At 45.1% G+C, this 14208-nt stretch overlaps 1 protein-coding gene across 2 annotated transcripts in view; it reads left to right on the top strand.

Annotated features, from left to right (window-relative positions):
* The window catches only part of GABRA1 (gamma-aminobutyric acid type A receptor subunit alpha1), a 355042-nt gene that overhangs the window by 148002 nt on the left and 192832 nt on the right, over positions 1-14208 (top strand). For both annotated transcript variants that reach the window (XM_077474085.1, XM_077474084.1), the window contains exon 4: positions 12891-12958. In XM_077474085.1, coding sequence (XP_077330211.1) covers positions 12891-12958 — 68 coding nt within the window. The remainder of the gene's footprint in view (positions 1-12890; positions 12959-14208) is intronic.

Raw genomic sequence — 14208 nt, 5'->3', positions numbered from 1 at the left:
CGTCAGGCCGCCGGGATCCCGCAGTGTCTCCTCCGTGGAGACAGAAAATGGATGGATGTGCTGCGCTGGATCAGATCAGCCATCGCTGGACCTCGGAGAGATGATCATCCATCCCTGGATAGCAAGAGTGGATTACCACCGCTGGAATTTTTTTTTTTTTAATAAAGGATTTTTTCAAAAGTGTGTTTGTCTTATTTAACTATTTTTTTTACACTTTCTTTGTGACATGGTATGGGTACTTTTGTACCCCCTTACCATTTCAAACAGGGAGGGGCCGGGATCCGGGGGTCCCCTTAAAGGGGGCTTCCAGATTCTGATAAGCCCCCCGCCCGCAGACCCCCACAACCACCAGCCAGGGTTGTGGGGATGAGGCCCTTGTCCCCATCAACATGGGGACATGGTGCTTTGGAGGGGACCCCAAAGCATCCTCCCAATGTTGAGGGCATGTGGCCTGGTACGGTTCAGATGGGGGGCTCTCTCGTCCCCCCCTCTTTTCCTGTGGCCTGCCAGGTTGCGTGCTCGGATAAAAGGTCTGGTATGGATATTTAGGGGGAACCCCACGTCAATTTTTTTTTTAATTTGACGCAGGGTTCCCCTTAATATCCATACCAGACCTGAACGGCCTGGTAATTGAATTTGGGGGAACCCCACGCTTTTTTTTTTTTTTATCAATGACTTTCAATGAGTGTTCTCTGTATTACAGGAGCCGACAATTCATTATAGCCGCAAGTGATTTTAAATGACTTTTTTCCTGCAAAAATTACACTTTGTGCAGGGACAGTTCTAAGCACGGGAAACATGCGCCCCTTCACATGCATACTATAGACACCCCCCAGGTACGAAACTTAAAGAAATATTACACTTTTATCATTTCACTTTAATCATTATTAAAATCACTGCTCCCGAAAAAACAGCCATTTTTAAAACTTTTTTTTGCATTGATACATGTCCCCTGGGGCAGGACCCAGGTCCCCAAACACTTTTTAGGACAGTAACCTGCATATTAGCCTTTAAAATTAGCACTTTAGATTTTGAACGTTGGAGTCCCATAGACTTTAATAGGGTTCTAAAGTTCACACGAAGTATGCTATATAGAGTTTAGCAGCTCCGTTGAATCTTCTTTATACATTCGACAGACACCATAAGCCTTCAAAGACAGATTTTCAGACAAATGCAATTTTTGAACGAAAAACTAAATAAATAAAAATGAATTTCGGAAGTAACTAAATACATTTATTTTTCGGACGAAAATTAAATTCTGAAACAAAATATTTCACTCTGCACATGTCTAGCATTTTCAGGAAAAAATACATAAAAAATATTTTCAGTGCAAGCAAACACAATATTGTACCCATTTATTTGGTAAAATATAAAAGATTGGGCTGCACTGAGTAAGTAGATACATGTCAAGTCATAAAATTGTACACACCTGTGAAATCACAAAAAACAATGGAACCCAAAATTCTCCATCGACCTTAAAGGCCTTAACAGCTTTTACAAGTTATCAGTTTGCTTTTAGCCATGAATTACAGCTCTAGAAAATTAGCTCTCACTTTGACACTTGTGTTAATATCTCACGTGTGTGACACAAATGATGTTGACATATACGTGATCTCCCTGTGTTTTTATGGAGTGTGTGAGGGGATGACGAAGATTATGACGAAGATGCTTAAAAATATTTTTAAATTATTTTTGTTTATTTTATCTAACTCTTCTTATACCTTATACACACACACAAAAAAAATTAACGTTATTGTTATCATAAGGGAGTTAACAAGTACCCCCAATATCATAGCATGGACAGGTGACAGGTACTCTTTATAGGGACATTGGGTTCTATTAGATGCTCCTAAAGGGTAATTACTTCTAAAGGTAGCAGGCACTGCAACTTTCCTCATTAGAGTCCTGCAAGTTCATCATCTGATCAGTAATGAAAAAGTCACTCCCATAGGCACTTAGTACACAAAAGACATAGAATAATAAAAATATTTATTCACAGGATAATAGGTAGGAATCTGCAAAAAAAAAAAAAAAAGTTGGTTAAAATCCTTGTCCTATTGATTAATCACTGAGAGAAGATTTTTCTTTTTCACAACAAAAGTGAAGTTACTTTCTAATGTTGATTGAGAGTTGAGATTTTAGTTCCACTTTAACACTATAATTTTCACTTCATTGTTGAAGACTACACATTAAATGTTCATTTACCAACAATAATGGAACACTTTCTATTAACAATTCAAACCTGTCAGTTAACATTAAGGATGAGCCGAACACCCCCGGCTCGGTTGGCACTAGAACTTGTGAACAGGCAAAATATTTGGACGAACACCGTTAAAGTCTATGGGGCACAAACATGAAAACTCAAAAGTGCTAATTTTAAAGGCTTATATGCAAGTTATTGTCATAAAAAGTGTTTGGGGACCCGAGTTTTAGAAACTGGCTTCCTATAGATCTGTGTAAAGGCACAACTGTGGAGTCACATTGTATTGTCAGATATAAACAGTTAATTATGGAATTCTGTTCTTAGAATGTAAATTTTTACATTATAACCGCTATAATGAAATAGTTAAAAAAAAAATTATAATACATGTTTATTGATCTATAGGCTCCGTTTACATCTAGCCATTTTTGGGCATTTTTCTGCTCTAAGCCTCAACTCTAAAAATGTCCAATAAGACAAATCCCTTTCATTTCAATGGCCTCTGTTCACATCCGTTACCTTAGTGAAGTTGTGAAAATGATCTTTGCAAAGAAAACCCAATCACGTGCAAGGAAAAAAAAAACATTTTTGTTTGTACATAATGAATGATGGAAGTCACCATGGGTTCACCTCATTCACTAAGTTAAGGGAAAATTGCCTTGCAAAATGAAAATTATTTCGCAAAGTGAACACTTTTTGCTTTGCATAAATCAACTCTGTCGTAACAGATGCTAGTTGTGATTTGCATATGTGATTGTCCCATATGTGTACAAGTTCACATCTTCTTCCTCTTGGCTCTTTACAATTTAGCTCATTATGAATGAAGAAGAGAGAGAGCCCTGGGGGAGTGCCTTTGTACCTGAAATCCATTTAATATAACAATATGATTATTGAACAGGACTGTGATTCTTTCCTATTCTTTACATTATTCCTATAAATATAAGTTGAGGGAATTTTTTTAGGGATTCTGGAAGAAAAATTACATGTGGACATTTATCAAGCAATATTTGTATTCATCTTATAGAAGCTTTTTCTAAGCAGTAGTCCCACTTTAAAGAATGAAGCCTTTGTCACTTTTTGCTTTACCCTTTCTACCTCTTCCCATGCTTGCAAACCAACAATATGAGTAAAAGTATTAGTGGCCACTGCAGTTTGAATAATGTGATATAACATGTTTTACAGCTTTCCCACCATGTTAAGGTATTTAACTAGACCCTATGCAGTATCTTAAAATATAAAGACTGTGCCTTGATTTCAGATAACTGACACTGACATGGTCGATCGATTACTAGATATTCAGATTGTACATATATACTGAACTGGTTAGCCCTCTGAGAGGTATTCCCCAGATCTTCTAATAAAAAGAATATTTAATTTGACAGCTAGCTCCAACACCACAAACATACAGAACTGTTTACACCAATCATGGAGATTAGTGATGGACGAACTTCCGACGGGACGTTTCGCGAACGCGAAATGCGAACGGACCCAAACGTTCGCGAAACCGACCGTTCGCCGCGGGCCCCATTGACTTCAATGGGAGGCGAACTTTGCAAACCTTCATGTCGAATTTGCGGCCACGTGGTAATTATTAGGGGGTAAAACGTAGTCCCACCATCTGGACAATGACATAATACATGTATGAGGTGAATTTGGGATCGATAACTACAAGCATTTTTATTTTATTTGGGAAATTGTTCTAACAATTCAGGACTATGGAGCTAATGAAGGCAATGGAGGAGAGGGAAGGTCAGGGACCAGGGTAGGCAAAGAAGAGGGTGCAGGAGATGATCACCAGCAGCGTGACATACCGGAATGACACATGCACCGTGATAGAGGCATCTGACAGCAGCACCGTAATACAGAGCACTGACAGCAGCACCGTGACATACAGCGCTGACAGCAGCACCGTGACATACAGCGCTGACAGCAGCACCGTGACATACAGCGCTGACAGCAGCACCGTGACATACAGCGCTGACAGCAGCACCGTGACATACAGCGCTGACAGCAGCACCGTGACATACAGCGCTGACAGCAGCACCGTGACATACAGCGCTGACAGCAGCACCGTGACATACAGCGCTGACAGCAGCACCGTGACATACAGCGCTGACAGCAGCACCGTGACATACAGCGCTGACAGCAGCACCGTGACATACAGCACTGACAGCAGCACCGTAAGCAGCCCCAGGAGGAAGTCAGCACAGCACAGGGATGGTGTGATCCCCTCATAATAAGAACCCCCAGGAGGAAGTCAGCACAGCACAGGGATAGTGTGATCCCTTCATAATAAGAACCCCCAGGAGGAAGTCAGCACAGCACAGGGATATCATAAGCAGCCCCAGTAGAAATATGACACCGCTCAACCTCTTCAAAGAGGAGGGTAGGGGCATATAGTACGGTGTGCTTTTTTGGGTCAAGGAAGTGAGCCAAATGAATTAAGAAGGTCTGTGTGCTTGATTAAAAAAATAGTTTATAGACATATACATGGTCTACTGGTCACATGTGTTGAATTCCTCCGAGATCCATGCCTCATTCATTTTTAGAAATGTGAGGTAGTTAACACTGTGGTGAGCTAGGCGAGTACGCTTATCGGTCACAATCCCCCCTGCTGCGCTGAACGTCCTTTCGGACAGGACACTGGATGAGGGGCAAGCCAACAGTTCGATTGCAAATTGGGCAAGCTCTGGCCAGAGGTCAAGCCTGCCCACCCAGTAGTCTAGGGGTTCATCACTCCTCAGAGCGTCCACATCGGCCGTTAACCCAATGTAGTCGGACACCTGACGGTCTAGGCGTTCCCTGATGCTGGATCCGGATGACACCTGTCGATGGGTCGGCTGAAAGAATGACCTCATATCCGAAGTCACCAACACATCTTCAAACCGGCCTCTTCTTGCAGGCGCTGTTGGATTGGTACCCGCAAATCCTTCTCTGGGAGTGGGAATTGCTCCTCTGCCAGCGCACGCAAAAGCAGAATGCAGCATTTCTCGAAGCAAGGCCTGGAAGTGCTGCATTCTGACAGCCCTCTGCGACGGCGGTAACATTTCCGCCATTTTGTGTTTGTACCGGGGGTCTAAGTACGTTGCCACCCAGTACTGGTCCTTGACCCTCATGCTTTTTATACGGGGGTCCCTATTAAAACACTGGAGCATGAAGGCCCCCATTTGCACTAAAGTGGAAGCGGTGTGGTGGCCTGGCTCCTGCTCATCATCCAGGATAATGTCGTCCTCTTCATTCTCCTCTCCCCATCCTCGCACAACAGGGATCCCAGAAAGGTTTAAAGCATGCTCTTCTTGCTCCTGCTCATCCGCCCCGGCACCATCCTCCTCTGACTCCTCATCAGACTCCTGTTGTTGACTTGTCTCAGATAGAGTAGCCCCCCCTGGGAATTCATCCAGCATTGCGACTTCCTCATCTTCCCGCTCCTGCTCCTCCACAGCCTGATCAATGACACGACGCAATGCACGCTCCAGAAAGAAGGCATAAGGTACCATGTCACTGATGGCGCCATGGCTGCGACTGACCAGTTTGGTGATCTCCTCAAATGGCCGCAGAAGTCTGCATGTGTCGCGCATGAGCAGCCACTGGCGCGGTGAAAAAAAACCCAGCTCCCCAGAACCGTTTCTTTCGCAGAGTTCATACAGGTAGACGTTAACTGCACGTTTCTGCTGGAGCAGCCTATCAAGCATATAGAAGGTTGAGTTCCATCGCGTCGGGCAATCGCAAATAAGACGTCTGACCGGCAGATGGTGTCGCCGCTGAATGTCAGCAAGGCGAGCCATGGCCGTGTAAGATCTTCTGAAATGGGCCGAGATTTTCCTTGCCTGCCGCAAGATGTCCTGGACCCCAGGGTATTTGACAAGGAATCGCTGCACGACCAAGTTTAAGACGTGTGCCATGCACGGCACGTGCGTGATTTTGCCCTGTTTCAATGCGCTAAGCAGATTGGCACCGTTGTCACACACCACTTTACCAACTGTCAAATTGAGCGGTGTTAGCCACTCATCTGCCTGTGAACGCAAAGCTGAAAGGAGTGCCGGGCCAGTGTGGCTCTTTGCTTCCAGGCACAACAGACGCAGCACGGCATGGCAACGTCTCACCTGGCATGTGGAATAGGTTCTGGGGAGCTTGGGCGGTGCAGTGGAAGAGACGCTAGCAGCGGAAAAGGAGGAGGCAGCTGAGGAGGAGAGGGAGGAGGATGGAGTAGGAGGAGGAGAAGAAGAGTCAGGCCTGCATGCAATCCGTGGCGGTAAAACCAAATCTACACGGGTGCCACGGGTTACATGCTTGACGGCCGTCAGAAGGTTCACCCAGTGGGCAGTAAAACTGATATACCTTCCCTGCCCGTGTTTGCTAGACCACGTGTCTGTGGTCAGATGTATCTTGGCACCGACACTGTGTGCCAGAGATACATTCACTTGCCGCTGAACATGGCCATATAGCTCTGGGATGCCCTTCTCTGAGAAATACTTCCTTCCTGGGACCTTCCATTGTGGTGTTCCAATGGCCACAAATTTGCGAAAGGCCTCCGAGTCCACCAGTTTATATGGCAGTAGTTGGCGGGCTATGAGTTCTGACAAGCCAGCCGCCAACCGTTGGGCAAGAGGGTTATCCGGCATCATCATTTTTTTACACTCAAACATTAGGCCCACGGAAGCCTGCCTTTTTGCAGAAAAATGTGAGCTTGGCGTGATGGAAGGTGGAGTGGAGGACAATTGTGAGGAGAGAGGAGAAGGAGAAGTAGAAGACGAGGCTGGACGGTGAGAGCCTGCAGTGTGGCTTTGTGTGTTCCGTTGCTCCCACTGGGCTCGGTGATGGCTGCTCATGTGCCTTCTTAAGGCGGTCGTCCCTAGGTGAGTATTGGGCTTACCGCGACTAACGCGTTGACTGCAAAGATTGCAGATGGCAACGCTATTGTCAGCAGCGGACACGTTAAAAAAAGCCCACACTGCGGAGCCATGTGCCGGTGTCCTGGGAGCGCCAGATGTGACCGTACATGGTCGATGACTCGCTCCTGATACATTTGCAGTCTGCTTTGTCCCTGCTGTGCAATGTAAGTCATTGCTGCTTCTCCTCCCTATCTGCTGGTCCATATCTCCCTCTGAACTCCCCTCCTCTTCCTCTCTTGTGGGCACCCACGTGACATCACTAGACACGTCATCATCAACGTCACCTTCCCCACCGCTATAAGTAGAGATCTCGGAGTAGGCAGCAACACCGGGGACCAACCTCCTCCTTGGGCTGATCTGGGTACTGGCGTCAGACTGCTGAGTAGCGCTTGTTGCTACCTCCTCTTCCTGATCCAATACCAAGAGTGGCTGCGCATCAGAAATGTCCTCTTGATATGGATCGGAAAATAATTCCAGTGACTCAAGCGGAAGGTATGTGGTGGTGGTGGTGGTGGTCGTGTTGTTGGTGGTAGTGTCTTTGGGGGTGCACATAGCAGAGAGTGAAGAAGAGGGTGCAGATCGAGAGGATGAGGAGGGTGCAGAAGAGTAAGGCTGAGCGAGCCACTCAACCAAGTCTGGTGCATCCTTTAAAGTAATTGAACGCACCTTCTGCAACTTCCCACTTTGGCTCAAGCCTGTTGCTCCTGCCCTACCCCTACCACCCCTGCGGAAGGGCCTGCCTCTTCCTCTGCATGTCATTTTTTAAATGACCCTGTGACAAAACTCTTAGTCCCTATACCGCTGAAGGACTGCTGCAGTATAGGTGAGCGGTCAGCAGTGGTGCACGTCAACCCTATCTATTGTGGACCTATAGCGGTCCTTACAGAACAGCAGACTGTACCGCACTCAAGCCTATGTACCGTAGCACCCTATACCAAGTTACCAGTCCTTATAAGAACTTTTGTGGACCAAGCAGGTTGTGTATTAGTGTTTAGCAGACTGTACGTCAGTCCCTATACCGCTGAAGGACTGCTGCAGTATAGGGCAGCGGTCAGCAGTGGTGCACGTCAACCCTATCTATTGTGGACCGATAGCGGTCCTTACAGAACAGCAGACTGTATCGCACTCAAGCCTATGTACCGTAGCACCCTATACCAAGTTACCAGTCCTTATAAGAACTTTTGTGGACCAAGCAGGTTGTGTATTAGTGTTTAGCAGACTGTACGTCAGTCCCTATACCGCTGAAGGACTGCTGCAGTATAGGGCAGCGGTCAGCAGTGGTGCACGTCAACCCTATCTATTGTGGACCGATAGCGGTCCTTACAGAACAGCAGACTGTATCGCACTCAAGCCTATGTACCGTAGCACCCTATACCAAGTTACCAGTCCTTATAAGAACTTTTGTGGACCAAGCAGGTTGTGTATTAGTGTTTAGCAGACTGTACGTCAGTCCCTATACCGCTGAAGGACTGCTGCAGTATAGGGCAGCGGTCAGCAGTGGTGCACGTCAACCCTATCTATTGTGGACCGATAGCGGTCCTTACAGAACAGCAGACTGTACCGCACTCAAGCCTATGTACCGTAGCACCCTATACCAAGTTACCAGTCCTTATAAGAACTTTTGTGGAACAAGCAGGTTGTGTGTTAGTGATTAGCAGACTGTACGTCAGTCCCTATACCGCTGAAGGACTGCTGCAGTATAGGTGAGCGGTCAGCAGTGGTGCACGTCAACCCTATCTATTGTGGACCGATAGCGGTCCTTACAGAACAGCAGACTGTACCGCACTCAAGCCTATGTACCGTAGCACCCTATACCAAGTTACCAGTCCTTATAAGAACTTTTGTGGACCAAGCAGGTTGTGTATTAGTGTTTAGCAGACTGTACGTCAGTCCCTATACCGCTGAAGGACTGCTGCAGTATAGGGCAGCGGTCAGCAGTGGTGCACGTCAACCCTATCTATTGTGGACCGATAGCGGTCCTTACAGAACAGCAGACTGTACCGCACTCAAGCCTATGTACCGTAGCACCCTATACCAAGTTACCAGTCCTTATAAGAACTTTTGTGGAACAAGCAGGTTGTGTGTTAGTGATTAGCAGACTGTACGTCAGTCCCTATACCGCTGAAGGACTGCTGCAGTATAGGTGAGCGGTCAGCAGTGGTGCACGTCAACCCTATCTATTGTGGACCGATAGCGGTCCTTACAGAACAGCAGACTGTACCGCACTCAAGCCTATGTACCGTAGCACCCTATACCAAGTTACCAGTCCTTATAAGAACTTTTGTGGACCAAGCAGGTTGTGTATTAGTGTTTAGCAGACTGTACGTCAGTCCCTATACCGCTGAAGGACTGCTGCAGTATAGGGCAGCGGTCAGCAGTGGTGCACGTCAACCCTATCTATTGTGGACCGATAGCGGTCCTTACAGAACAGCAGACTGTACCGCACTCAAGCCTATGTACCGTAGCACCCTATACCAAGTTACCAGTCCTTATAAGAACTTTTGTGGAACAAGCAGGTTGTGTGTTAGTGATTAGCAGACTGTACGTAAGTCCCTATACCGCTGAAGGACTGCTGCAGTATAGGTGAGCGGTCAGCAGTGGTGCACGTCAACCCTATCTATTGTGGACCGATAGCGGTCCTTACAGAACAGCAGACTGTACCGCACTCAAGCCTATGTACCGTAGCACCCTATACCAAGTTACCAGTCCTTATAAGAACTTTTGTGGACCAAGCAGGTTGTGTATTAGTGTTTAGCAGACTGTACGTCAGTCCCTATACCGCTGAAGGACTGCTGCAGTATAGGGCAGCGGTCAGCAGTGGTGCACGTCAACCCTATCTATTGTGGACCGATAGCGGTCCTTACAGAACAGCAGACTGTACCGCACTCAAGCCTATGTACCGTAGCACCCTATACCAAGTTACCAGTCCTTATAAGAACTTTTGTGGAACAAGCAGGTTGTGTGTTAGTGATTAGCAGACTGTACGTCAGTCCCTATACCGCTGAAGGACTGCTGCAGTATAGGTGAGCGGTCAGCAGTGGTGCACGTCAACCCTATCTATTGTGGACCGATAGCGGTCCTTACAGAACAGCAGACTGTACCGCACTCAAGCCTATGTACCGTAGCACCCTATACCAAGTTACCAGTCCTTATAAGAACTTTTGTGGACCAAGCAGGTTGTGTATTAGTGTTTAGCAGACTGTACGTCAGTCCCTATACCGCTGAAGGACTGCTGCAGTATAGGGCAGCGGTCAGCAGTGGTGCACGTCAACCCTATCTATTGTGGACCGATAGCGGTCCTTACAGAACAGCAGACTGTACCGCACTCAAGCCTATGTACCGTAGCACCCTATACCAAGTTACCAGTCCTTATAAGAACTTTTGTGGACCAAGCAGGTTGTGTATTAGTGTTTAGCAGACTGTACGTCAGTCCCTATACCGCTGAAGGACTGCTGCAGTATAGGGCAGCGGTCAGCAGTGGTGCACGTCAACCCTATCTATTGTGGACCGATAGCGGTCCTTACAGAACAGCAGACTGTACCGCACTCAAGCCTATGTACCGTAGCACCCTATACCAAGTTACCAGTCCTTATAAGAACTTTTGTGGAACAAGCAGGTTGTGTGTTAGTGATTAGCAGACTGTACGTCAGTCCCTATACCGCTGAAGGACTGCTGCAGTATAGGTGAGCGGTCAGCAGTGGTGCACGTCAACCCTATCTATTGTGGACCGATAGCGGTCCTTACAGAACAGCAGACTGTACCGCACTCAAGCCTATGTACCGTAGCACCCTATACCAAGTTACCAGTCCTTATAAGAACTTTTGTGGACCAAGCAGGTTGTGTATTAGTGTTTAGCAGACTGTACGTCAGTCCCTATACCGCTGAAGGACTGCTGCAGTATAGGGCAGCGGTCAGCAGTGGTGCACGTCAACCCTATCTATTGTGGACCGATAGCGGTCCTTACAGAACAGCAGACTGTACCGCACTCAAGCCTATGTACCGTAGCACCCTATACCAAGTTACCAGTCCTTATAAGAACTTTTGTGGACCAAGCAGGTTGTGTATTAGTGTTTAGCAGACTGTACGTCAGTCCCTATACCGCTGAAGGACTGCTGCAGTATAGGGCAGCGGTCAGCAGTGGTGCACGTCAACCCTATCTATTGTGGACCGATAGCGGTCCTTACAGAACAGCAGACTGTACCGCACTCAAGCCTATGTACCGTAGCACCCTATACCAAGTTACCAGTCCTTATAAGAACTTTTGTGGAACAAGCAGGTTGTGTGTTAGTGATTAGCAGACTGTACGTCAGTCCCTATACCGCTGAAGGACTGCTGCAGTATAGGGCAGCGGTCAGCAGTGGTGCACGTCAACCCTATCTATTGTGGACCGATAGCGGTCCTTACAGAACAGCAGACTGTACCGCACTCAAGCCTATGTACCGTAGCACCCTATACCAAGTTACCAGTCCTTATAAGAACTTTTGTGGAACAAGTGAGTTGTGAATGTTTAGCAGACTGCAGCAGAAGGGCAGCAGTCAAGTATAATATCCTTTCTATATTTGGAAGAAAGAATATTATACATGTACAAGCCTATTACTGTACCACTGATACCAGTCCTGAAAAGAACCTTTGTGGAACTAATAATAACAGCAAGTCTTTAAAATTACCCTCACTGCCTGACAACACTGCTTCCTTCCTGTCCCTATACAAATTGGCAAAAAAAGAGAACGATTAGTGGTTACTGGAACAGCTCTTTTGTGGACCTTGATAGTAACAGCTAATGATGATGATGATGATGATGATGATGAAAGACTAATCTGGCTGTCCCTGTAGCATACACCGTCCTTTCCCTTTCTCTAAACTAACAAAAGACACTCAGGCTGCTGCAAGAATCAGCAGCACAGCAAACCTATCAACACCTAACACCTATACCAGTCCTGAAAAGAACTTTTGTGTACCAAATAGCTAGTGGTTTATCTCTCCCTACTCCACACAGGAACCTGTCCCTATCTTAACAGAAGAAAGAATGTAAAATGGCCACCGGATCGGGTGTATTTATAGGTTAGGGGGAATGTACAAGTGTCCATGTGCTGTCATGTCTCAATTGGCTGTCCTGTATCACATGATAAACGTGTCACCAAAGGTTAAAGTTCTTGTATACATTAAACACGTAAGTCCGCCGCGGCGAACGACGGAAAAAGGCGTTCGAACGTGCGGACCGCGAATGTCGGAAATTCGCCGCGAAACGACCGCCGGGCGAACCGTTCGGCCATCACTAATGGAGATGTGTAAAGGCAAGTGTAAAGGCAATATATATATATATATATATATATATAGTAGCTTTGGGTAGAGTATGGAAGACACTTTGTCAAGAATTTACTGCAGTAGGGAAGATTCCCCCTCACACTTTTCCTAGTGACATTTATCATCCATACAGAAAAATTCTAAAACATAATTAGACAGATTAGAAGTAAAAATAATTGGTGGGGTCCCTGAGCTTCGCTTAGGATCTGCTACAAATTCTAAGGTTTAACTTTTTAATTGCTTAACATCAACATATATTGCTAAAATGTGTGCAAATATAAAGATGTCCACATTTACATTTCAATCTTTTATAGGATTTTAAATGTAAAAGATGGATTGTAATAATCTAAAACATAGAAAAGGACAATGTTTTATAGATAAAAGACATTTATATGCACAATTGTATTATTCTTAGTAGTGTGGAAAAATTACTATTTTACATCTAATGAAGATTGTTAGTAGATATTGAACTTCCTCATTTCCTGCTCCAACAGAGCGCGTAACTGAAGTGAACACAGATATCTTCGTCACAAGCTTTGGACCAGTTTCCGATCATGATATGGTAAGATTCAAGTTTTTTTATGCTATGTTCTGTGTTCATAGAATATCGCTTCAAGGTCTCTGCACAAAGGCAAGAAAAAGAATCATATTTGCATATGGTAATAAACTTGTAAAAGACTAATTTTACCTGTCAAGAATCTGTGCATTATATTCCTCATATTCTCTTTTTTCATATGTCATGGTTGACCTACATGTAAAATGTGCTAAAATTGCTCATTACGTTGAATGTATAAGTATGTAAGTTGAATATTTAAGTATAAACCAGATACCAGATGGTCTTTAAAATTCTTAAAACATAACAACTTTGAGATTATTTATAATAATTGCGTAAATCATATGCATATATTGCATAACTCATATAAAATCTAACTACATCTTGACTTCTTGCCATTCATAGTCAATCTTGCTATGGTTAATGTGTACATTATAGGGTTTTTTTGCTAAACTGTTCTGCAGAAAATGCCTAGCTACCTAGTTGCCATGCTATCCTTCCCAGATCTAAAGTCTAATGTTGATTGCTGACACATTTACCATTGGCGGCTAACTCTCCTGATCCAGCCATTAGCTTCCCTACACAGATTCACACAGAAAAACTGTATTTTGAATCCATTCAATGTTCTTATTTTAACTGAAACCCTGATGAAGGGATATATTTTTCTAACCCAACATGTTGGATGTCTTTTAGAAAAACTAATACAACATGGTTGACTCTTTTATCTTTTGGTTTAGTGCTTCTTTCAATGTATGCTTTTTTCTGATAGCCCACTGGGGTACCCCCTGTAGGGTAGCCTTGTCTGTTGTGAGCAGCCTAACCTAAGCCAGTAAGCTTTCTGATTGTTTTTGTCCCCGTACTACTTTGCATTAACTCACATCAATGTCCCAGTGCCTATTGGTTGCTTTGTTCTTTTTTGGTATGCAGCTTGCAGAGTGGCCAGAAAGCTCAAACATCTAATATGCCTGGGAGGTGGGCATGCTGGGCCACATTCAATGTCCCACAATTCCAGGGCAGAAGTATCTCAACAAGTCAAGTGTCACCTTGGAAGTGTCCATTAAGTTGAGGGAAGCTGACAATTTAATTTCTGTTTCCTAGTTAAGTTTGCCTGCTCCACCAAACCCTTTGCGGTAGATTGCACTATCCTTTCCTGTGGACCTATCTGAGTTTGTACCATGCCTGTTAAAAGTCTGTTGGCATGTTTCAGTCAGCATAAAGACATCTCCTTCTTCATTCTACCAAAACCACTTCTAAACTTA

Source organism: Lithobates pipiens, unplaced genomic scaffold (genome assembly GCF_037356315.1).
Source record: "Lithobates pipiens isolate NorthernLeopardFrog02 unplaced genomic scaffold, aLitPip1_a1.2 Scaffold_8, whole genome shotgun sequence".
Taxonomy (NCBI): Eukaryota; Metazoa; Chordata; class Amphibia; order Anura; family Ranidae; genus Lithobates; species Lithobates pipiens.
The sequence above is the reverse complement of the archived record's forward strand: the minus strand, read 5'-3'. Positions and strand labels throughout refer to the sequence as shown.